Here is a 21,983-nt window from a genome sequence, read left to right on the forward strand (position 1 = left end):
TGGTCCAACACATCATTGTTTTATTTCAGGTTTTTTTAATAAACTTTGTTACTTCATCTCTTTTCTGATCGACGGCAGCTCGATGTAAATCTCCATGTTTACTATAGTGTTCTACATTATGCCACCTGGAGGACTGGAGTGGAACAGCTGGTTTTAGCCGTCAGTGTAATTCATCTGATCTTTAAGAGATTCCACAGTGGTGTTTGGGTCTGAAGGAACCTTTAAGCTCCTTGAAAAAAGTTCCTGGGACTAAAGTTTGCATAATACACGTCTAGTGACTGATCACGATGTCACATGATATTACGATAGGAAGATTTTTCTGGGCTTCAGACCAGGAGAGGATCTCTGTAATTCTGTGCTGATGCTTCATGTTGTGTGTTGATGTTTCAGCTCCACAGACGACCACATCAGTGAACTCAGAGACGTCCACACTGCAGAAAACCGACACACACACTGCAGGTCCTCCAACACACACACACACACACACACACACACACACACACACACACACACACACACACACACACACACACACACACACTAAATGATGGAGAAGCCTCATTGTCTGCCTTCATTTCTTCTTCCTGCAGGTCACATGAACGCCACAGAAACCGTCCTGACTTCCTCCTTTAGCAGCGTCATCAGAGTGAGAAATAAAGATTCACTGTCACTGCTCAGGCTAAAAATAATTATTGCACAAGAAATTCAGTGTGCTTGTGTGTGTGTGTTACAGCAGCAGGAGAGCAGCAGTGTGACCGTGGCTCTGGTGTCTGTCATGTTCGGGTTGATAGTTTTGGTCACAGTGGGCGGAGTCATCATCCTCGGTAAGTTCCCAGTTCCTACGACGCAGCGCTCAGTCGACCATGATGGACGTCACAGAGTCACTAAGCAGTGCACAATTTAATAAACACTTTCATCCAGTGAAAATTAAATATTCAGTCTGATGATTTATTACTATAAAAGAATCTCCACATTATCAGTTTAAGATAGATAAAGAAATTTAAAGAAAATGAAATAAATAATCAACATGGATGTGAATAGATTTGTGTCTGGAGTTCAGATTTAAATGTTGCTAGAACAGGGAGTTTCTTCTTCATGGTTATGTACTAAACACTTCCTGTTGTTTCTGCCTGTTTTGTTTTTCTAGTGAGAAAATGGATGCGACTCCACAAAGTGTAAGTTTCATCCTGAGACTCAGAGTGAGAAACACATTTGAACTTTTCTTTTACAGGCGGTTGGTGCTTCTCTCTGTTTTAAAATGATGACTCAGCAGAGACTTCATTAATCGGCAGTTTGACCTCAAGGTGGGGAACACCTCATGTCTCATCAACACATGTAACCACTGCACCAGTCCTCTCAGCGTCGTCTTCACACGATTCAGCCGATGGCGTTTGTCAAACTGAAACTCAGACATGAGAGGAAACCATGAGGCACATTATTGATGAAGAAACGCAGAGATTATTTCTTTTCTTGATTTGGCAACAACATGATGATTTGAATACAAAACATGTTAAAGGAGAAATATTCTTGTTGAATATTTCTCATTGAAATGTCAAAAAAAAAAGTGCCCCAATTCAGAGGCCGCCTCCATCAGAGAACACAATCTACACAGCACATGAAGAAGATGTTCTCCGTGGGCCATGAAGATCGAAAACCGAAACTAGGGCTACGTTGTAGCACTGACGGGCCCGAGCACAGGCATTTTGAAGCCTGTTGCGGTCGGTGGAGAGAGCGATCAATGACCAAGCCCACGTCTCTGCGTTGCATGCGTTTTGCGCACTGCGGGAAGGATAACGCTTCACTTCCTGCGTCCATCGAGCGACGTCGATCCTTGCCTGCTAATTGCTCATTACGGTCCACGCTATCAATTGCAGATCACACTGTGAAAATGTTATGTAAATCGAATGATAGTTGTAAAACAAAGCTTACTTCCTGTTGCCAGTAGGTGGCGCCATCACTATTATTACCTACAGACTAATATATCTGTTCAAGTAGGGGCTCTGATGTATTGTGAGCAATTTTGTGTCAATTGGACAATGTTACAACAACTTAATTTTCACACTGATCAGTAGGTGGCGCTATGACCCTGGACTAATATTAATATATGGATGTGTTCAGGTCAGGATTGTGATCATAGGGCAGTAGTTCGGCGCAGGATGGATAATGCAGAGGGGATTTACAAAGTACTTCCTGTTTCATGGCGAATCAGTAGGTGGCGCTATGACACTGAGGAAATATTGACACATGGAGCTGTTCAGCCTTGGACTATAATCATGTGACAAAAGTTTGGCAGTGATAGGACGATGCACACTGGAGTTATGACAACATCGTCTCCTTTGGCGAAGGATGATCCTTCGCTGCACCTCAATGTTTACACGGTTTGAGGAAATGTCACAATTCTGACCATGGTCCAATGACTTGACTGAGCTCATTTGAGCTGTTTATTGTAAAGCAGCCAGGAGCAGTTCATCAAAGTATAAAACATGTCACTTCCTGTAGCCAGCAGGTGGCGCTGTGATTTTAAGCCATGATTTCTGTGTAGATGTCATCAGGCCGGGACACTTGTCTTACATGTCTAGTTTGGACTCGATTGGACCATGTATGTCCAAGATACAGAACCTCGTGTTTTGATGGCGTGTAATCAAAATGCTACGCCACGCCACGGTCACACCGTGTCATGAAATCAAATATACCGAGTCAGTTTATATCTCCATCTTGCTTAGATGACATTCCCAGAAGTTGAAGTTGATCTGATGAAAGCCCTACGACAAGTTCGTCAAAGTAAAAATGGGGAATATGGCCAAAATGGCCACTAAATCCAAAATGGCGGGCTTCCTGTTGCTTTTTTCCAATTGCACCTCTGACCTTTTTTGTTTGTCTGGTCACGATACACCTGGGCTACGAGTTTTGTGAAGATCGGTGAAAGCTAACTGAGGGGCTTTTCCTTAGATGGCGCTGTTGAGCCATTTTGCCACGCCCATTTCAAATTACTCCAGAATACAATTACTTTTTGGGGTTTTGAATTTCCTGCAAACTTTGGTAACAATTTGAGCGTCTAGGCCTGAAAAAGCCCAAAAGGGAAATACAAATACAACAGGGCCTCCCAGCGGGGCTCGGGCCCCAATTAGACATTCTTCTCTCGAAGAGTTTCCTACATCCGTCACAAGCTTGTCCCGCTCTTACCACACTGCTTGCTGATCACTGTCTGTTAGCTCACTGTGGCTGTTAGCTGTTAGCTCACTGTGGCTGTTAGCTGTTAGCTCACTGTGGCTGTACTGTTAGCTCACTGTGGCTGGTAGCTGTTGCTAGCCCACTGTGACTGTTAGCTGTTAGCTCACTGTGCTCGTTAGCTCCCTTTGGCTGTTAGCTGTTAGCCCACTGTGACTGTTAGCTCACTGTGGCTGTTAGCTGTTCACTGTGGCTGTTAGCTGTTAGCTCACTGTTGGCTGTAAACTCACTGTGACTGTTAGATGTTAGCTCACTGTTAGCTGTTAGCTCATTGTGGCTGTTAGCTCACTGTGGCTTTTAGCTGTTAACTCACTGTTAGCTGTTAGCTCATTGTGGCTGTTAGCTCACTGTGGCTGTTAGCTGTTAACTCACTGTGGATGTTAGCTCACTGTTAGCTGTTAGCTCATTGTGGCTCTTAGCTCACTGTGCTTGTTAGCTCACTGTTAGCTGTTAGCTCATTGTGGCTGTTAGCTCACTGTGGCTGTTAGCTCACTGTTAGCTGTTAGCCCACTGTGACTGTTAGATGTTAGCTCACTGTGGCTGTTAGCTGTTAGCCCTCTGTGCTTGTTAGCTCACTTTGGCTGTTAGCTGTTAGCTCACTGTGCTCATTAGCTCACTGTGGCTGTTCCCACCACTAATTGATAAAATCATTTGTAAATTTGGTGAAATAATGTAACGACTGTAAAGCTAGTTCATCTTTGTCTTCCAGCCGTCAGCAGCAGCTCAACAGTTCTATCCAGTTCAGTTCCACGCTGCAGCTCCAAAGTCGGGATTCTGCAGTCGAGAACATTTATCAGATTGAAGAAGGCGTCGCCAGAGGTGTGTAGAGTACTGCCCCTGAAGAGTGAAGCTCCGCCCACTGACCTGCCTGGGGTCAGGTCCATCCCACACAGCATCAGAGACAGTGTGGACATGGACATTCCAGACCTCTGATGTCACAGTGCTGGGCATTTAGTAGAAGAATAGTAACAACCTACGAGGCTCATGGGTAATGAGCGTCAGTTGTTTTCAGTGAGAGACGACATGTCACAACAGGATTTCATGTATTTATCAGATTGTTAATAAACGTTACAGTTTATCAGATGGTGACTCAGATGATTTCTGTTGAACAATGACAGCAACTGGGACACAACGACCTTTACTCTCCACACAGAGCTGTTGGTTTGTAGTAAATACTTGTTATATACAGTCACTGATCATCTTTATATACAGTCACTGATCATCTTTATATACAGTCACTGATCATCTTTATATACAGTCACTGATCATCTTTATATACAGTCACTGATCATCTTTATATACAGTCACTGATGGTCTTTATATACAGTCACTGATGGTCTTTATATACAGTCACTGATCGTCTTTATATACAGTCACTGATCGTCTTTATATACAGTCACTGATGGTCTTCTATATACAGTCACTGATCATCTTTATATACAGTCACTGATCGTCTTTATATACAGTCACTGATCATCTTTATATACAGTCACTGATCCTCTTTATATACAGTCACTGATCATCTTCATATACAGTCACTGATCCTCTTTATATACAGTCACTGATCCTCTTATATGTCACTGATGGTCTCTATATACAGTCACTGATGGTCTTTATATAAAGTCACTGATGGTCTTTATATACAGTCACTGATCATCTTTATATACAGTCACTGATGGTCTTTATATACAGTCACTGATCATCTTTATATACAGTCACTGATGGTCTTTATATACAGTCACTGATCATCTTATATACAAGTCACTGATGGTCTTTATATACAGTCACTGATCATCTTTATATACAGTCACTGATGGTCTTTATATACAGTCACTGATCCTCTTTATATACAGTCACTGATGGTCTTTATATACAGTCACTGATGGTCTTTATATACAGTCACTGATGGTCTTTATATACAGTCACTGATCATCTTTATATACAGTCACTGATCATCTTTATATACAGTCACTGATCATCTTTATATACAGTCACTGATGGTCTTTATATACAGTCACTGATGATCTTTATATACAGTCACTGATCATCTTTATATACAGTCACTGATGGTCTTTATATACAGTCACTGATGATCTTTATATACAGTCACTGATCATCTTTATATACAGTCACTGATCATCTTTATATACAGTGACTGATCATCTTTATATACAGTCACTGATCATCTTTATATACAGTCACTGATCATCTTTATATACAGTCTCTCATAGTCTGTATAAACAGAGCAGCCGATAACAGTCCCCAGTTTCTCTTCCTGTTTTTCCTGATGATGAAGATGATGAAGATGAGGATGATGAGGATGTAACGCTCCCCTCGTCCTATCAGAGCAGCAGATCAGTGTCTGAGGTCTGTGGCTGAGGTAAGATCTCTCTTCTTCTGTCGTTTAAACCTTGTTTAGTCTCTTTGTTCTTCGTGTTTCTTCTTCGTTGGGACATCTGGACCGGCAGCAAGGGTTACACAGGCTAGGGAGCGCTGCGCAACCAATAGATACATATATATAGTCTCTGTGGATTGAAGAAGGGAGGAGACTAAATTTAGCGTCTTGCTCAGGCTGAACTCATTTATTATGAGCTGCGCATGCGCTGAGCCTGTGTTTACGGTCTCCCTTCAGGATCCACCGCTGTACCAACAGCACCACCTACTGACGTGGAGTTTAATTGTCATGTGAAACTGTTAGAATAGTTCAGTTGTCTTTCAAAAAATAGGGGGGTATCTGTTAAAATAAAAACTAAATGCATAGCATTTCCAGCCTATTACATCAGTTTAGTGTGTGTGCATGTGTGTGTGGGTGAATGTGCATGTGCATGTTCCTGTACACATATCTCTGTGGGGACCATTTTAAGCAAAGACCCTACAGAGTGAGGACATTTTGACCGGTCCTCTCTTTTATTTGACTGTTTGAGGGTTACGACTTGGTTTTAGGGTTAGAATCAGGTTTAGGTTTAGGTTACAGTTTGGTTTAGACATTTAGTTTAGATGGTTAAGGTTAGGGGCTCGGGAATGTACTATGTAAATGAGTGTCCTCACTAAGATAGAAGTACAAACGTACTGAGAGATGATCACGTGCAAGTCCACGGGTCGTTAGTTAGTTAGTTAGTTAGTTCGGTAGTTAGTTAGTTAGTATATCAGAATTCAGTTCAGTTAGGGTTAAAAATGAGAAGCGGCTGTGGCTGAAGGTCGGTGGTTCGATCACAGTCTTAAGAAGGTACATTCAGAAGGTACCATAAAGTATTGGTCTCTTCCTCTCTGGTGGTTCAGGGTCTTTCATCCAGACGTGTGTGACTCTTCATCAACGGACTAGAGCAGGTCAGACCTGAGCGTTTTCCATGTGGCTGCTCATGTTTCAAAGGTTTAAAATGTGACACTGGAGGAGGTTTAAAGGAGGATTTGTTGCATGCACAACATGAAGTGAATCTGAAAACTCTTCAGGACATTTTTTTACTTGTGTACTGTTTGTTCTATCTGACAGAAATGGATCCTGATTGTCAGAGAGGTGAGGCTGTTCCACTGTATGAGGGGAAGTATAATGGATACCCTGATCAGCCTGGACAGTTCGGTCCTTCTGGACAGTTCGGCCCTTCTGGACAGTTCGGCCCTTCTGGACAGTTCGGCCCACCTGGACAGTTTGGCCCTTCTGGACAGTTCGGCCCTTCTGGACAGTTTGGCCCTTCTGGACAGTTCGGCCCTTCTGGACAGTTCAGCCCTTCTGGACAGTTTGGCCCTTCTGGACAGTTTGGTCCTTCTGGACAGTTTGGCCCTTCTGGACAGTTTGGCCCTTCTGGACAGTTTGGTCCTTCTGGACAGGGTGGACAGCCTGGACAGGGCGGACAGCCTGGAAAGCCTGTTGGACCTGTAGTGGTTGACCGTACCACTGTGGAGATCACCACTGCGCCCCCCCGGGACCACTTCATCTGGTCCATACTCAGTCTTTTCTACGCAAACATGTGTTGCCTCGGACTGGCAGCTCTCATCTGCTCGGTCAAGGTGAGCTCATGTGTGGCGTGTTCGATCATTCATCTCCCAGTCGGCTGTCTTTACAAACCAAGTCTAAAATTTTTCCTGCGAAATTGTCACACGTTTTAAAAGAACACAACCTCAAATTGAGTCAATCACGTTTAAATACTGACTCCGAAATCAACTGAACCACAGAAATTAGTTTTCTTCTCCTTGATGTGTGGTCTCCGAGCTGGAAGCAAATCAAACTGGACAACTCAAATAGACTTGGAAACCATCAGGATCATTTCTCAGCTCGTTGTTCAGAAGCAGAAATTCTCCTTGTCCCTGACGGCGGCTCAGGATTGGACGGAGCCAAAGTTTCTTTTTTCTTTTTTCAACAAGTGAGAGGACGACAAAATCCTCCTCACTGCTCCACTTAGAACAAAAAGAATAATAAAACACATCAGACTCGCTGTGCAAGGTTTCAGTGTGCGAGGATTTTTATTGGATGATGGTTTGAAAAATGAAAAATACGGACTTGGTGTGAAAAGACCTTTACTGTGAGAGGAGAAAAGCCTGTAACACAGACTGAGGCTCCACCCACACTGATACAGTTCAAATTAAAACCACCTCCGTCCACACTAACACCTAACAACACATGTACACGGACTGAAAATAAGATCATCAGATTGAGCTCAGTTCAGTTTTTGTAATTTTTTTGTTTGACGATGAATCAACTTTGAAAATGAAAATGCTTTGGTTCTTTCAGGCCAGAGACCGGAAGATGGTTGGAGATATGGTTGGTGCCCGACACCACAGCTCCACCGCCCGCAAACTCAACATCATCAATGCATCTCTGTTTGCTGTCCTGATCATCACTATCATTATTTTCGTCTTCTATAACCCAATGATCTTATATTACGTCTCCAGCCTTTTCGCCGAGGTGTAAACGAGCAGAGACGTCGGCTGTTGCTGCTACGTTTCTCTGATCTGTCACATTTTATTCACATTTTATACCTTAAACATGTAAACACAACTGATTTGTATTTGTGTGTCCAAACAGTTTCATTTGACAATAAAAGAGTTTCCTAACCCGTGAGAATTGATCAACATCACAATGTTACAGAACATTTCAGACTTAAATCAGAAACAGGACGACAGCTACAAAAAGTTAAGAACAGTTATGACAGAGCAGATTCAACGTTAATAAATCAGTGACAAGTGATTTAAAAGCTGCCACAGACGCCTCGTTCACCAACTGAGCGCACTGAGGCGCTAGCGACACGTGTTCATGTTAAACCAGCGTTTTAAAACTAAAACCACCTCCGTCCACACCAACACACCTGAAAACACGTGTCACATGACCATTCATGTACCCTGGTCATGTGATGTAAACATGACCAGGGTACATGAATGGTCATGTACCCTGGTCAAGCAGTCGGTTGCTTAGTAACAGAAACTCCTCTGAAGGAGGAACAGTGAAGGTGAAGAGTCGGAGCAGGGATTTCTTTTCTCTGAGCGACGCGAGGTGGAACTGTTACTGACAGGAAGTGTTAGCGACGCTTTGTGTTCACCGCTGGTAGTCGAGTCATGTGACTGATGAGAACCAATCAGGAAGAGAACGTCTGAGTCATCGTTTACTAAAGTCTCAGTTTCTGTTCAGACTCAAACACAAACCCAGAGTTTTCAAACCGAAACGAGACCAGTTTACACAAGTCTCTGATTCAGAGGCTGGAAACTCCAGCAGGCGTAACCATGGCAACAGGGATGAGTTTTAAAACGTGTTGGTGACACTAGTCTGAAACCAGACCACTTACCGTACATTACATTTCATTTAGCTGACGCTTTTATCCAAAGCGACTCACAATAAGTGCATCAACCATGAGGAACAAACCCAGAACAACAAGAATCAAGAAAGTACAATTTCTTCAAAAAAGCCAAACTACAAAGTGCTATAAGTAAGTGACATTTAAGTGCTACTAAATTGTTAGTTTAAACTTTTATTCAAGGTTTAGTCAGAAGAGATGTGTTCTTAGTTTGCGGTGGAAGATGTGTAGACTTTCTGTCCTGATGTCATTGGGGCGCTGGTTCCACCGTTCAGGAGCTGTGAAACACAAACTGACCAGTGAAAGAGGCTGAAACTGGTGATAAAAACCCTGCAGATTAAAGGAAGAGAAGAAGAAGAAGAGGCTGATGTGAGTCCAGAGCAACATGGAGGAGGAAGTGAGCTGATCAAGACGAGTCTGAACCTGAAGAAGATTCAACATCACAACAAATAAAATAAACATGAGTGGTAACAACGAGCTGAATCATTAGTGTTAGCTTTAGCTCACTGTGGCTGTTAGCTGTTAGCTCAATGTTGGCTGTAAGCTCACTGTGACTGTTAATTCACTGTGGCTGTTAGCTGTTGCCTCATTGTGGCTGTTAGCTGTTAGCTCACTGTGCTCCCTGTGTTTGTTAGCTGCTAGCTCACTGTGGCTTTTAGCTGTTAGCTGTTCGAAATTGGGACATCGTGACATCGTGACAGGTTGAAAAGACGGTGTTGAGAGTGGATAAGTGTATGAATGCATGTAACTATATTTGTTCAGGAGGAGGCGCTGTTGCGCCTCATATGGCATGGAGTCACGTGTGACTGATGACACCACTACCTTATAAGGGGAATGTTCACCCTCTCTCTCTCTGTACCTGACTCTCACGGAGAGCCGCAGGTTGTGCACAGTTCTGCAATAAACAATGCCACGAGATTGATGGCTGAAGAGACAGAACGTCTGTTCCTCCCTTAGAATTATTATTTCGCTGTGCAGGTAGGCAGAAGGAATAAGCCTACCTGTTAACAGGTTATGGGCCCAGCAACCGAGAATGATTCTGAAGTTTTACGGACACATGCGTCGATAGCTAGCAAGACTGCGCTAGCATACAGAAGTAGGATTATCCAAAAGAGCTAGTTTAGCATCGGGAGTACCGGGAAGCTAAAGCTAGGCTAAAAAGGAGCTAAACTGAGCTACAAACACAAAAAGCCATGGCGAACAGAAGCAAGAGCAAGTGGCCCACGTTTGACGGGAGAGCAGAGGAGTAAGAGGAGTGGGGCTGAAGCAGACGATCCTCACAGAGCCCGCTGGACCACTGACGGTGGAAGAAAAGGCTAACGATGACAAGCTGAATGCGGACGCCTATTGTGCATTGGCGCCACTACTTGACAATATGAGCTTGGGACTGATATTCAGAGACACGAAGGACAAGGGCCGAGAGAGTCTCAAAGTGTTAAAAGAACACTACATCGGAAAAGGTAGGCCCCGGATTGTCTCCCTGTACATAACAATGACTGCGCTGAAGAAAGCTGACAACGAGACTGTAACCAAATACGTTATCAGAGCTGAGCAGATCATTACGGCACTCAGGGGTGCAGGTGAAGCACCGAGTGAGGGACTGATGATGGCGATGGTCATGAGGGGGTTACCGGAGAAGTACAAGCCGTTCACACTGATGGTGACGCATGGTTCAGCGGACATGATGCTGGGAGAGTTCAAGGCAAAGTTGAGGAATTTCGAGGCTTCAGAAGACTCAGACCCAGTCGCAGAAGAGGCGGGAGAAAGGGTGCTGAGGGCCCAAGCGGTGCCAAGGAAAAAGACCGGGCCAGTGGAGATGGTGTGTTGGCGGTGCGGAGAAAAGGGCCACAGAAGGGATGACTGCACAGAGAAAGTTTGGTGTAGTTTTTGCAAAAGCAGGGGGCACACAGACAAGGCGTGCACAAAGAAGGAGCGTGAGCGTGTGTCCAAGATGACTAGAGCAGGTCGTGAACCAGATGGCGCTCGGGGAGCCGCGGGAGGAGAAGACCACACCTTCAGGGCACAAACAGAAGATGCCAGTCTCTCAGGGCAACGGCTGCAGATCCAGAGAAAGGGACTGATCGTGGACACGGGCGCGTCGTCCCACATCATCAACGACAGGAGCAAGTTCAAGAGCTTCGACAGCACCTTCAAGCCGGAGAGACACAGCATGGAGCTGGCAGACGGGAAGCGTACCGTCGGGGTGGCGCAAGGCAGGGGAGATGCACAGGTATGCCTCATAAACAGTGAGGGGCGCCGGTGTGCAGTGACTTTAAAGAACGCTCTCTACATCCCCTCGTACCCCCAAGAACTCTTCTCAGTGAAGTCTGCTACCGCTCACGGTGCCAAAGTGTTCTTCGACGAAGGTAAAGATGTCATAGTGTTGCCGGATGGCACAAGGTTTGATATTTATGTATGTAAGAGGATGTACTACTTGCAAACCGAGTGTGATGTAGATGATGTGTGTCATGTCAGCTATGATATCCAGACATGGCATGAGGTAATGGGTCACTGCAATTACGAGGATATCTTGAAGCTGCAGGATGTAACAGAAGGCATGCACATTAAAGGTGCAAAGCGTAGGCCTGATAAAGAATGTGCAGTGTGCATAGAGGGAAAGTTCACTCAAACGAGAAACAGAGATCCGACTGATAAGGTAAAGACACCACTTGAGCTGGTGAACACAGACCTAGCTGGTCCAGTAAACAATGAGTCCATAGATGGTTTCAAGTACATGCAGTCTTTCACAGATGTGTGTACGGGGGCAGTGTTTGTTTACTTCCTGAAAGCAAAAAGTGATGCAGTTCAGGCCACTGAGAAGTACCTGGCAGATGTAGCGCCTTATGGCACTGTGAAATGCATTAGATCAGATAACGGGACCGAGTTCACTAACAGAGAGTTTCAGACACTACTGAGAAAGAACAAAATCAGACACGAGACTTCCTGTCCTTACTCCCCACACCAGAACGGGACAGCTGAAAGGGAAGGGCGCACTCTTTTCGAGATGGCCAGATGTAAGCTTATCGACAGTGACCTACCTAAGAGTCTTTGGCACTATGCCATCCAGGAAGCAGCCTATACCAGGAACCGGTGCTTTAACAAGCACACAGGCACTACCCCATATACAGCACTGACAGGTAAAAAGTGCAATCTAGCCAGGATACATAAATTCGGGTCAGTGTGCTATGCCTACCAGCAAGACAGAGGAAAACTAGATTCTAGGTGTGAGAGAGGACTCTTTGTAGGGCATGACAAGGGCAGTCCCGCCTATCTAGTTTACTACCCGGTAAAGGAAAAGTGCAGAAGCACAGACTGGTAAAGTTTGTCACCAAGACAACCTGTGAAACGAGACTCAGACACAGGAGCTAGGACTGGACCCCAAAGTAGATTGTGACAAGAGAGTAGAGACTCCACAGCCTAGTGTACTGAGCACAGATGTACAGACTGAAGGTCCACAGTCAGCACCAGAGGATGATGGCGAGAAGCACCCTAGGGTGACGTCACATGCCTCAGACAGTGGGAGATATCCCACCAGAGAGCGTAAACCCCCGGGGTATCTGAGAGATTATACTCTGGAAGATACTGATGATGACAGTACACTCACTAGTGTAGATTATTGCTACCGAGCAGTTTGTGGTGTACCTCTGACCTTTAAAGAGGCCATGACATCAACTGAGTCAGGAAAGTGGAAGAAAGCGATGGACGAGGAGATGAAGTCCTAGAGGACAACCAGACCTTTACCCTGACTAAGTTACCAGAGGGCAGGAAGACAGTGGGAGGAAGATGGGTATACTCGATCCAAGGTGACATTGACAGACGACCAGTACAAAGCTAGGTTTGTAGCGAAAGGATACAGTCAGAGAGCAGGGATAGATTATGGCGAGACGTTCTCACCAACAGCCAATCTTACAAGTATACGTGTAGTGATGCAGAAGGCAGCCCAAGACGATTTGATCTTGCATCAAATGGACGTGAAAACAGCCTATCTGCACGCCCCCATTGATCGAGATATCTACATGGAACAACCTGAAGGTTACGAAAAAGAGGGAGAGAAGCTAGTGTGTAAACTAGAGAAGTCAATTTACGGCCTGAAGCAGTCGGGGCGTAATTGGAATGAGATGCTCCACACATGTCTAGTAGATGACAACTTCACCCAGAACCCGACAGACCACTGCGTCTACACAAAATAGTCTAAAGAGGCAGGGAAGGTAATAGTAGTTATCTGGGTGGATGATCTTATCATTGCAGCCAGTAACAACGAGAGTCTAGAGAAAGTGAAAAACATGCTTTCTACCAGATTTAAGATGAAGGACCTAGGTAGGTTGAAGTATTTTCTGGGCATGGACTTCAGCCAGTCTGATGGCTGTGTAAAAGTGTCACAAAAGAGGTATGTTGAAAAGATACTGGAACGTTTCAACATGCAGGAGTGTAGAATTAGAGAAACACCATGTGACCCAAAGTTAGACTACTCTGAAGATGCGCCTAAAAGGTCTGATGTGAAGAAGTACAGGGAGGCTGTCGGCAGTCTCATTTACTTGACAACCTGTACACGTCCTGACCTATGTTTCGTGGTGAGCAAGTTATCACCCTACAGATGAACATTGGGTTACGGTGAAACATGTTTTGCGTTATCTCAGAGGTACTGCAGACAAACAGCTCTGTTTCAGAAAGAGCAGAGAGAGTCTAGGCCTACGGGCATATAGTGACGCAGACTGGGCTGCGGATGCAGTGACAGATGCAGTACCACCGGGTATTGTGTGAGTATGGGTAAAGACAGCTCCTTAGTCTCTTGGAAAGCCAAGAAGCAACCCACGGTAGCATTATCCACATGCGAAGCAGAGTACATGGCTCTAGCTCTAACAATACAGGAGTGTATTTATTTGGAGCAACTACTGGGAGGTATAGATACCTATGTGTATAAGAAAACTGTTGTTTATGAGGATAACCTGGGGACAATTGCGCTTGTTAGGAACCCTGTGTGTAGACAAAGATTTAAGCATGTGGACATTAAATATCACTTCATTAGGTCTACCATAAGGGAAGATAAGATGTCACTTGTTTACTGTCCCACAGACGACATGGTCGCAGATGTTATGACAAAGCCCGCCTCCAGACTTAAGCTGAGGAAATTTGCAGGAGTCATGTTTGGTGTGTAAAATGTTGACATTTGACTATGCCATGTTTTTGTTTTGTTTTGTTTATTTGGTTATGTAAAAGTTGTACAGTATACACGTCATTCATAAGTGGGAGTGTTGAGAGTGGATAAGTGTATGAATGCATGTAACTATATTTGTTCAGGAGGAGGCGCTGTTGCGCCTCATATGGCATGGAGTCACGTGTGACTGATGACACCACTACCTTATAAGGGGAATGTTCACCCTCTCTCTCTCTGTACCTGACTCTCACGGAGAGCCGCAGGTTGTGCACAGTTCTGCAATAAACAATGCCACGAGATTGATGGCTGAAGAGACAAAACGTCTGTTCCTCCCTTAGAATTATTATTTCGCTGTGCAGGTAGGCAGAAGGAATAAGCCTACCTGTTAACAGACGGCATCGCCAATTCGATAAAGGATCGATAAAAGGTGTGTCTGTAAATTGTGCTGGAACGGCAAATAAACCCTTTTCAAGTTTTACCCGCCTCCTGGAAGTGTGTCGACATTGGGTTTTCACAACAAGGCAAGGTATATATGTTGGACACGAGTCAGACTTAAGAAACACTTCTGCAGACTTAAAGGGGACATAGCATGCCCATTTTACCACAAGTTGATATGGTTCCTTGGGGTCTTAATGAAATGTCTGTAACATACTTTGGTCAAAATACCACAAGGATCATATAAAACAGCTCCTTTTTACCCTGTATAAAACAGCCCTCCACAGAGTGACCTGTTTTGAGTGCCTGTTCCTTTAAATGCTAATGAGCCAGCTCCCCCCTCCCCCCTCTCCCCCCATGATTTTAAACGATATAAATTACATATTTTATATGATATAAATTATCAAATATGCATCCCATACTTTGTATTCCCTTCTGTTGTCCTGGAGTTTTAATTTTCCCAATCACATAATTAAATGTCCCCTCTGCCCCCACTACAAGCACACAAGCAGACAGACAGAGAGAGAAAGAGAGTGGGGGGCTATGAAGACCATCATTTACCCCCGAACCCCGACATTCAACGGGTACAACAACAAGCTGAGAAAGCAGAATCGCGGGCTGACCTTATATGTACAGTCTATGGGGCTGACCAGCGGAGAAATGCTCGTCCCGTGTGAACAGCCAGGCGGCTGCGTGCTGGAGAACGGCGCTGCGCTGCCTCGCGTGGAATTTGCATGCTATGTCCCCTTTAATATAAGTGGCCTTGGGTAATGTGGAACTCAGTAAAACGGCCACTACAAGAACATTTATCAGATTGAAGAAGGCGTCGCCAGAGGTGTGTAGAGTACTGCCCCTGAAGAGTGAAGCTCCGCCCACTGACCTGCCTGGGGTCAGGTCCATCCCACACAGCATCAGAGACAGTGTGGACATGGACATTCCAGACCTCTGATGTCACAGTGCTGGGCATTTAGTAGAAGAATAGTAACAACCTACGAGGCTCATGGGTAATGAGCGTCAGTTGTTTTCAGTGAGAGACGACATGTCACAACAGGATTTCATGTATTTATCAGATTGTTAATAAACGTTACAGTTTATCAGATGGTGACTCAGATGATTTCTGTTGAACAATGACAGCAACTGGGACACAACGACCTTTACTCTCCACACAGAGCTGTTGGTTTGTAGTAAATACTTGTTATATACAGTCACTGATCATCTTTATATACAGTCACTGATGGTCTTTATATACAGTCACTGATCATCTTTATATACAGTCACTGATCATCTTTATATACAGTCACTGATCGTCTTTATATACAGTCACTGATCATCTTTATATACAGTCACTGATCATCTTTATATACAGTCACTGATCATCTTTATATACAGTCACTGATCATCTTTATATACAGTCACTGATCCTCTTTATATACAGTCACTGATCATCTTTATATACAGTCACTGATCCTCTTTATATACAGTCACTGATCATCTTTATATACAGTCACTGATGGTCTTTATATACAGTCACTGATCATCTTTATATACAGTCATTGATGGTCTTCATATATAGTCTCTCACACACACACACACACACACACACACATTTGTTTTATATGACATGACGTAATCAGGATAAACTTGTTGTTTCATCATTTCACTTGTGTACAGGAGTGTGGAGGTGGAGCCAGAGACCAGAAACTGACAAGGGGCTCAGCCAATCAGAGGAGGAGGAGGGAAACACCTCAGTGTAGACACCTGAGACACAACCCGTGTTTGTTTGGTTACCTGAGTTACCTGAGTTACCTGAGTTTTTTCAGACAGGATTCTGCAGAGAATTGTTTTTTATCTTTGTGGTTGTTTTAATAATCACTCTTTACGTTCTCTGTATGAATATATTGTATCTTCTATGTCTGTTGGTAAACTCATGTATAACAAGTAGAAACTGTGTATTCATACATTCAAACACCAGGGGGCGCTTTAAACCCTGAAATAAAGAGCACGTGCAACAGCATCTGTTATTGAGTCCTGGTGATTGGTCATGTGATTGATTATCGTCCTCACATGATCCTCTTTTCCAGTTTCATACTGGGGAGACCCTGACCACAGAACTGTTGTTACCTGTCTGTTCTCTGGAACTTCAGCGGAAATAAACTCTTCTAGTTCACCTGTGATTTTACCTGAAAATTAACATCTGATCTATAGAATATTAATAATAGTAGCAGTAATAATAATAATAATAAAGTGCTGCTGTTGCTGTTGTTCTGAACATTAAAGTTTATTATTTATCTATTGAATAATTCCAGAAATCTCTGTCTGTCTGTATGTGGAAAACATGTTAAAAACTTCTCGACCTTTTCCTGGCTTGATATGGTGGAACCTGGTGGAACCTGGTGGAACCTGGTGGAACCTGGTGGAACCCAGGACTCACATCGTTATCTGCCGTAGTTTGTTCTTCTCCAGTCGCTGAAGTCGAGGAAGAGACGGGTCTGAAGCGGTTAAGGAGCCAAAATGCTCTGTTTCTCCGTCATGGTTTAGAATTACATCAGAGAATGAATTCTCAGCTCCCACCCGAGAAGAGGGCAAATTATTTGAGTCTCTATATGGTTTTTAATCATTAGAAATGTGTTTATTAAATATTTTCTATCTTCTCTTCTCATGAGCTTGTGGTTTGGATGTGGGAAGTCGTGAACACATGGGCTTAGGGCAACAGCGGCATGGACATTAATATTAATGCTGCTGTCAGAAACCACAGAGGCTATTGAGTTAGCATCCTAGCACCTGGGTAAAATAAAAGAAAGACATAAAGCTAACGTACCCACAACAGTGCAGGACAATTTAATTTTATGATCCTACACCTGTCGTTCTACTGGTTGGAGAATTTTCACAGACAAGGATTGCACGAAGTGAGAGCAAAATAGAATCGGGGAGCAAATGTTTAATGAACACAGAAGCACGGTGAGGAGAGAGCTGGAAAGCTGCAGCACAGGAACTCAACCAAGCGACAAAAGTGCAAGCACAACGTTTGAGCACGAGCACAAGTCGGAGCTGTTTGAGTGTGAGAGCAGGATTTAGAGTTAGAGCATTAAAGAATCTGAACGTGAAATCATCCTGATCTCAACCTGAAAAACCACACTGATAAAGAGAGGAAATCTCTCTCTATCCAAAAGAGCAGAAGCAGGTGAAACTCATATAATTCACATGATGACAACAATGAAGCATCAGCTTCATGATTCTTGATTTCTGAAAACATCTGCAAACATCTCAGTTCGGGCCTTTGACAGTGTGAAGTTCAGTGGTTTTCTCTCAGGAAGCGAAACTCTGAGTCCGAGCGTTGCCACAGCAGGGTCGCCCCTGCTCGGATATCAGGAAGCAGCCTGTGTAACATGTCGACATGAGGAAGTCAGATGTTGACCACAACCATCTGTCCTACATGTCGATTAGCACATGAAGTAGTGAGGTGAAGAGTGAACATCCCTCGACCTTCTGTTCTTCAGTCTCAAACTCCTGACGTTCATTCACCACATCGTTAAAACTACAACAGAACCGAGCAACAAAGATAGATAGATAGATAGAGAGATAGATAGATAGATAGATAGATAGATAGATAGATAGATAGATAGATAGATAGATAGATAGATAGATAGATAGATAGATAGAGAGATAGATAGATAGATAGATAGATAGATAGATAGATAGATAGATAGATAGATAGATAGAGATAGATAGATAGATAGATAGAGAGATAGATAGATAGATAGATAGATAGAGAGATAGATAGATAGATAGTATAGATAGATAGATAGATAGATAGATAGATAGATAGATAGAGAGATAGATAGATAGATAGATAGATAGATGGATAGATAGATAGATAGATAGATAGATAGATAGATAGATAGAGATAGATAGATAGATAGATAGATAGATAGATAGATAGTGTAATGGAATATTTTACCATTATACCACACTTGTATTATCTCTGCTTATGCATACTATTTCTCCTTGTGAAACTGTTAAGATGACATCAGAGCCACAAATCTGACTGGGCTTGTCTCCCAATGTATTTATTTCAGAAGTCTCACCAGGTCAAATTTCCATCACAATAGACAGACAGACAGACAGACAGACAGACAGACAGACAGACAATGTTTCTTCTTGTCTAGTTTATTTTCCTGCAGAGCCTGTGGTGAGCTAACAGAGGAAACTTTTTACAGTGTGTGTGCAGCTGTGGTGACTCACAGCAGTTGTGTGTTTAAATGTGTGGAGTTAGTGTGCGATACCACTTTGCCATCATGAAGCTGCTGCTGCTGCTCGCTGTGCTCTCAGGTACGTGTGATTTCACATCTTCGTCAGTCTCCTGTCGATCAGATGTCTGGTTTTAATAAAGTTACTGATCATTAAACACTGGTTTTAGTTCATGTAATTTATTTGTAAAAGATTTTCTCCTCTGACTTTTCTCAGTTTGACTCAGTTTTCTTGTTCACGTTAATATGGGTCAGTATCATAATGTTAGTTATTAGTTAATATTAGTTAGTATCATTATGTTAATATTAGTTTTCATTATAATGTGTATGTTTGTGATTATGATGTCATAGTGAAACTAAGAGATGTTATATTTCAATTCGACAAATCCAACATCAGCTGACAAGGAACCACAGAGCTGCAGGTTTTATTTTGATCTTTATCACAAACACAGAAGCTTCTCTCAGTTCCCGAAATGTTCTGAAGGAGCTGTTTGTGTATTGCTCTGCACATTTTACTGCAAAATGTGTGGAAGCTTCCCAGTGAGCGAGTGGACGTGTTGATGAGGTTTCTAACACGTGACGGACGTGAAACTGGAAGAACTCAAACATCTCAGGATGAAGAAGAGGAGCCGTACACGTAGAAGACGAAGACGTCAACTTGGAAACACGAGGAGGTTCCAGATCTTTTGGTGCTGAGGGCCGACGCCGGTGTGGATGAGCTGTAAACAACAACACTGATCTTTCCACAGCAGAGTTTATACGTCATGTCCGGCCTCCTGCTGCTCTACAGGCTCCGCCCCTGCTGCTCTACAGGCTCCGCCCCTCGCCTGGATGTTCCCACATGTTCCTGTTGGTGTTAACGGGTTGGACCCGACAACCTGCTGCTGCTGCTTCACAAACACCAACTACACAACATGTCCACACACTGTTTTACTGAGTTCATGTCAGAAAGAAACTAATGAAAACTGCCACAAAGAGTAAATTCAGTCTGTGTCTGTGTCCTCAGTTGGTGAAGGTGGCAGCAGCAGGAAAGTTGCAGGCCGAGCCGGTGGCAGCGTCACTCTGCCGTGTAGCTACGACATGAAGAATCGCAAGCCGCTGTCAGTTTGCTGGAATCGAGGAAACCTACCAGTGTTTAAATGCGACAATGTGCTCATCGCCACAGACGAGCTGAGCGTGAGAGAGGACAGCAGAAGGTCCAGCAGGTATCAGCTGCTGGGACGACTGGACCAGGGGGACGTGTCCCTGACCATCCTGAACATCACAGAGTCGGACGCTGGACAATACGGCTGCAGAGTGGACATCCCCGGCTGGTTCAATGATGACAAACACCACCTTGACTTGACTGTTGACTCAGGTGAGACAGGAACCTCAGGGGTGGGGCTTGCAGCGTTGAAGATGCCTCATTGGTCCAACACATCATTGTTTTATTTCAGGTTTTTTTAATAAACTTTGTTACTTCATCTCTTTTCTGATCGACGGCAGCTCGATGTAAATCTCCATGTTTACTATAGTGTTCTACATTATGCCACCTGGAGGACTGGAGTGGAACAGCTGGTTTTAGCCGTCAGTGTAATTCATCTGATCTTTAAGAGATTCCACAGTGGTGTTTGGGTCTGAAGGAACCTTTAAGCTCCTTGAAAAAAGTTCTTGGGACTAAAGTTTGCATAATACACGTCTAGTGACTGATCACGATGTCACATGATATTACGATAGGAAGATTTTTCTGGGCTTCAGACCAGGAGAGGATCTCTGTAATTCTGTGCTGATGCTTCATGTTGTGTGTTGATGTTTCAGCTCCACAGACGACCACATCAGTGAACTCAGAGACGTCCACACTGCAGAAAACCGACACACACACTGCAGGTCCTCCAACACACACACACACACACACACACACACACACACACACACACACACACACACACACACACACACACACACACACACACTAAATGATGGAGAAGCCTCATTGTCTGCCTTCATTTCTTCTTCCTGCAGGTCACATGAACGCCACAGAAACCGTCCTGACTTCCTCCTTTAGCAGCGTCATCAGAGTGAGAAATAAAGATTCACTGTCACTGCTCAGGCTAAAAATAATTATTGCACAAGAAATTCAGTGTGCTTGTGTGTGTGTGTTACAGCAGCAGGAGAGCAGCAGTGTGACCGTGGCTCTGGTGTCTGTCATGTTCGGGTTGATAGTTTTTGTCACAGCGGGCGGAGTCATCATCCTCGGTAAGTTCCCAGTTCCTACGACGCAGCGCTCAGTCGACCATGATGGACGTCACAGAGTCACTAAACAGTGCACAATTTAATAAACACTTTCATCCAGTGAAAATTAAATATTCAGTCTGATGATTTATTACTATAAAAGAATCTCCACATTATCAGTTTAAGATAAATAAAGAAATTTAAAGAAAATGAAATAAATAATCAACATGGATGTGAATAGATTTGTGTCTGGAGTTCAGATTTAAATGTTGCTAGAACAGGGAGTTTCTTCTTCATGGTTATGTACTAAACACTTCCTGTTGTTTCTGCCTGTTTTGTTTTTCTAGTGAGAAAATGGATGCGACTCCACAAAGTGTAAGTTTCATCCTGAGACTCAGAGTGAGAAACACATTTGAACTTTTCTTTTACAGGCGGTTGGTGCTTCTCTCTGTTTTAAAATGATGACTCAGCAGAGACTTCATTAATCGGCAGTTTGACCTCAAGGTGGGGAACACCTCATGTCTCATCAACACATGTAACCACTGCACCAGTCCTCTCAGCGTCGTCTTCACACGATTCAGCCGATGGCGTTTGTCAAACTGAAACTCAGACATGAGAGGAAACCATGAGGCACATTATTGATGAAGAAACGCAGAGATTATTTCTTTTCTTGATTTGGCAACAACATGATGATTTGAATACAAAACATGTTAAAGGAGAAATATTCTTGTTGAATATTTCTCATTGAATTTCTCATTGAAATGTCAAAAAAAAAAGTGCCCCAATTCAGAGGCCGCCTCCATCAGAGAACACAATCTACACAGCACATGAAGAAGATGTTCTCCGTGGGCCATGAAGATCGAAAACCGAAACTAGGGCTACGTTGTAGCACTGACGGGCCCGAGCACAGGCATTTTGAAGCCT

The 21,983-nt window shown here is 43.7% G+C and overlaps 3 protein-coding genes across 10 annotated transcripts in view; all 3 read left to right on the top strand.

Annotated features, from left to right (window-relative positions):
• Positions 1 to 21,983, top strand: part of LOC124854855 (hepatitis A virus cellular receptor 1 homolog) — a 26,555-nt gene that overhangs the window by 1,439 nt on the left and 3,133 nt on the right. The window contains exons 3-8 of one of the 4 annotated variants that reach the window (XM_047343467.1): positions 391 to 459; positions 591 to 646; positions 734 to 824; positions 1,148 to 1,175; positions 3,938 to 4,016; positions 15,406 to 15,700. In XM_047343467.1, coding sequence (XP_047199423.1) covers positions 391 to 459; positions 591 to 646; positions 734 to 824; positions 1,148 to 1,175; positions 3,938 to 4,016; positions 15,406 to 15,444 — 362 coding nt within the window. In that variant the 3' untranslated portion in view covers positions 15,445 to 15,700. Of the gene's footprint in view, positions 1 to 390; positions 460 to 590; positions 647 to 733; positions 825 to 1,147; positions 1,176 to 3,937; positions 4,312 to 15,405; positions 15,701 to 21,983 lie in introns of those variants that run through there. The other 3 variants (XM_047343466.1, XM_047343465.1, XM_047343468.1) reach the window with 3 other exon arrangements.
• Positions 5,521 to 21,983, top strand: part of LOC124854856 (interferon-induced transmembrane protein 3-like) — a 22,760-nt gene continuing 6,297 nt past the window's right edge. Inside the window, exons 1-3 of one of the 4 annotated variants that reach the window (XM_047343472.1) lie at positions 5,521 to 5,608; positions 6,719 to 7,233; positions 7,955 to 8,284. In XM_047343472.1, the coding sequence (XP_047199428.1) occupies positions 6,721 to 7,233; positions 7,955 to 8,134 (693 nt within the window). In that variant the 5' untranslated portion in view covers positions 5,521 to 5,608; positions 6,719 to 6,720 and the 3' untranslated portion in view covers positions 8,135 to 8,284. Of the gene's footprint in view, positions 5,609 to 5,834; positions 6,556 to 6,718; positions 7,234 to 7,954; positions 8,285 to 21,983 lie in introns of those variants that run through there. The other 3 variants (XM_047343471.1, XM_047343469.1, XM_047343470.1) reach the window with 3 other exon arrangements.
• Positions 18,794 to 21,983, top strand: part of LOC124854858 (hepatitis A virus cellular receptor 1 homolog) — a 6,323-nt gene continuing 3,133 nt past the window's right edge. Inside the window, exons 1-6 of one of the 2 annotated variants that reach the window (XM_047343475.1) lie at positions 18,794 to 18,930; positions 19,855 to 20,205; positions 20,646 to 20,714; positions 20,850 to 20,905; positions 20,993 to 21,083; positions 21,407 to 21,434. In XM_047343475.1, the coding sequence (XP_047199431.1) occupies positions 18,861 to 18,930; positions 19,855 to 20,205; positions 20,646 to 20,714; positions 20,850 to 20,905; positions 20,993 to 21,083; positions 21,407 to 21,434 (665 nt within the window). In that variant the 5' untranslated portion in view covers positions 18,794 to 18,860. The remainder of the gene's footprint in view (positions 18,931 to 19,854; positions 20,206 to 20,645; positions 20,715 to 20,849; positions 20,906 to 20,992; positions 21,084 to 21,406; positions 21,435 to 21,983) is intronic. The other variant, XM_047343476.1, reaches the window with a different exon arrangement.

The sequence above is a fragment of the Hippoglossus stenolepis genome, chromosome 15 (assembly GCF_022539355.2).
Source record: "Hippoglossus stenolepis isolate QCI-W04-F060 chromosome 15, HSTE1.2, whole genome shotgun sequence".
NCBI lineage: Eukaryota > Metazoa > Chordata > Actinopteri > Pleuronectiformes > Pleuronectidae > Hippoglossus > Hippoglossus stenolepis.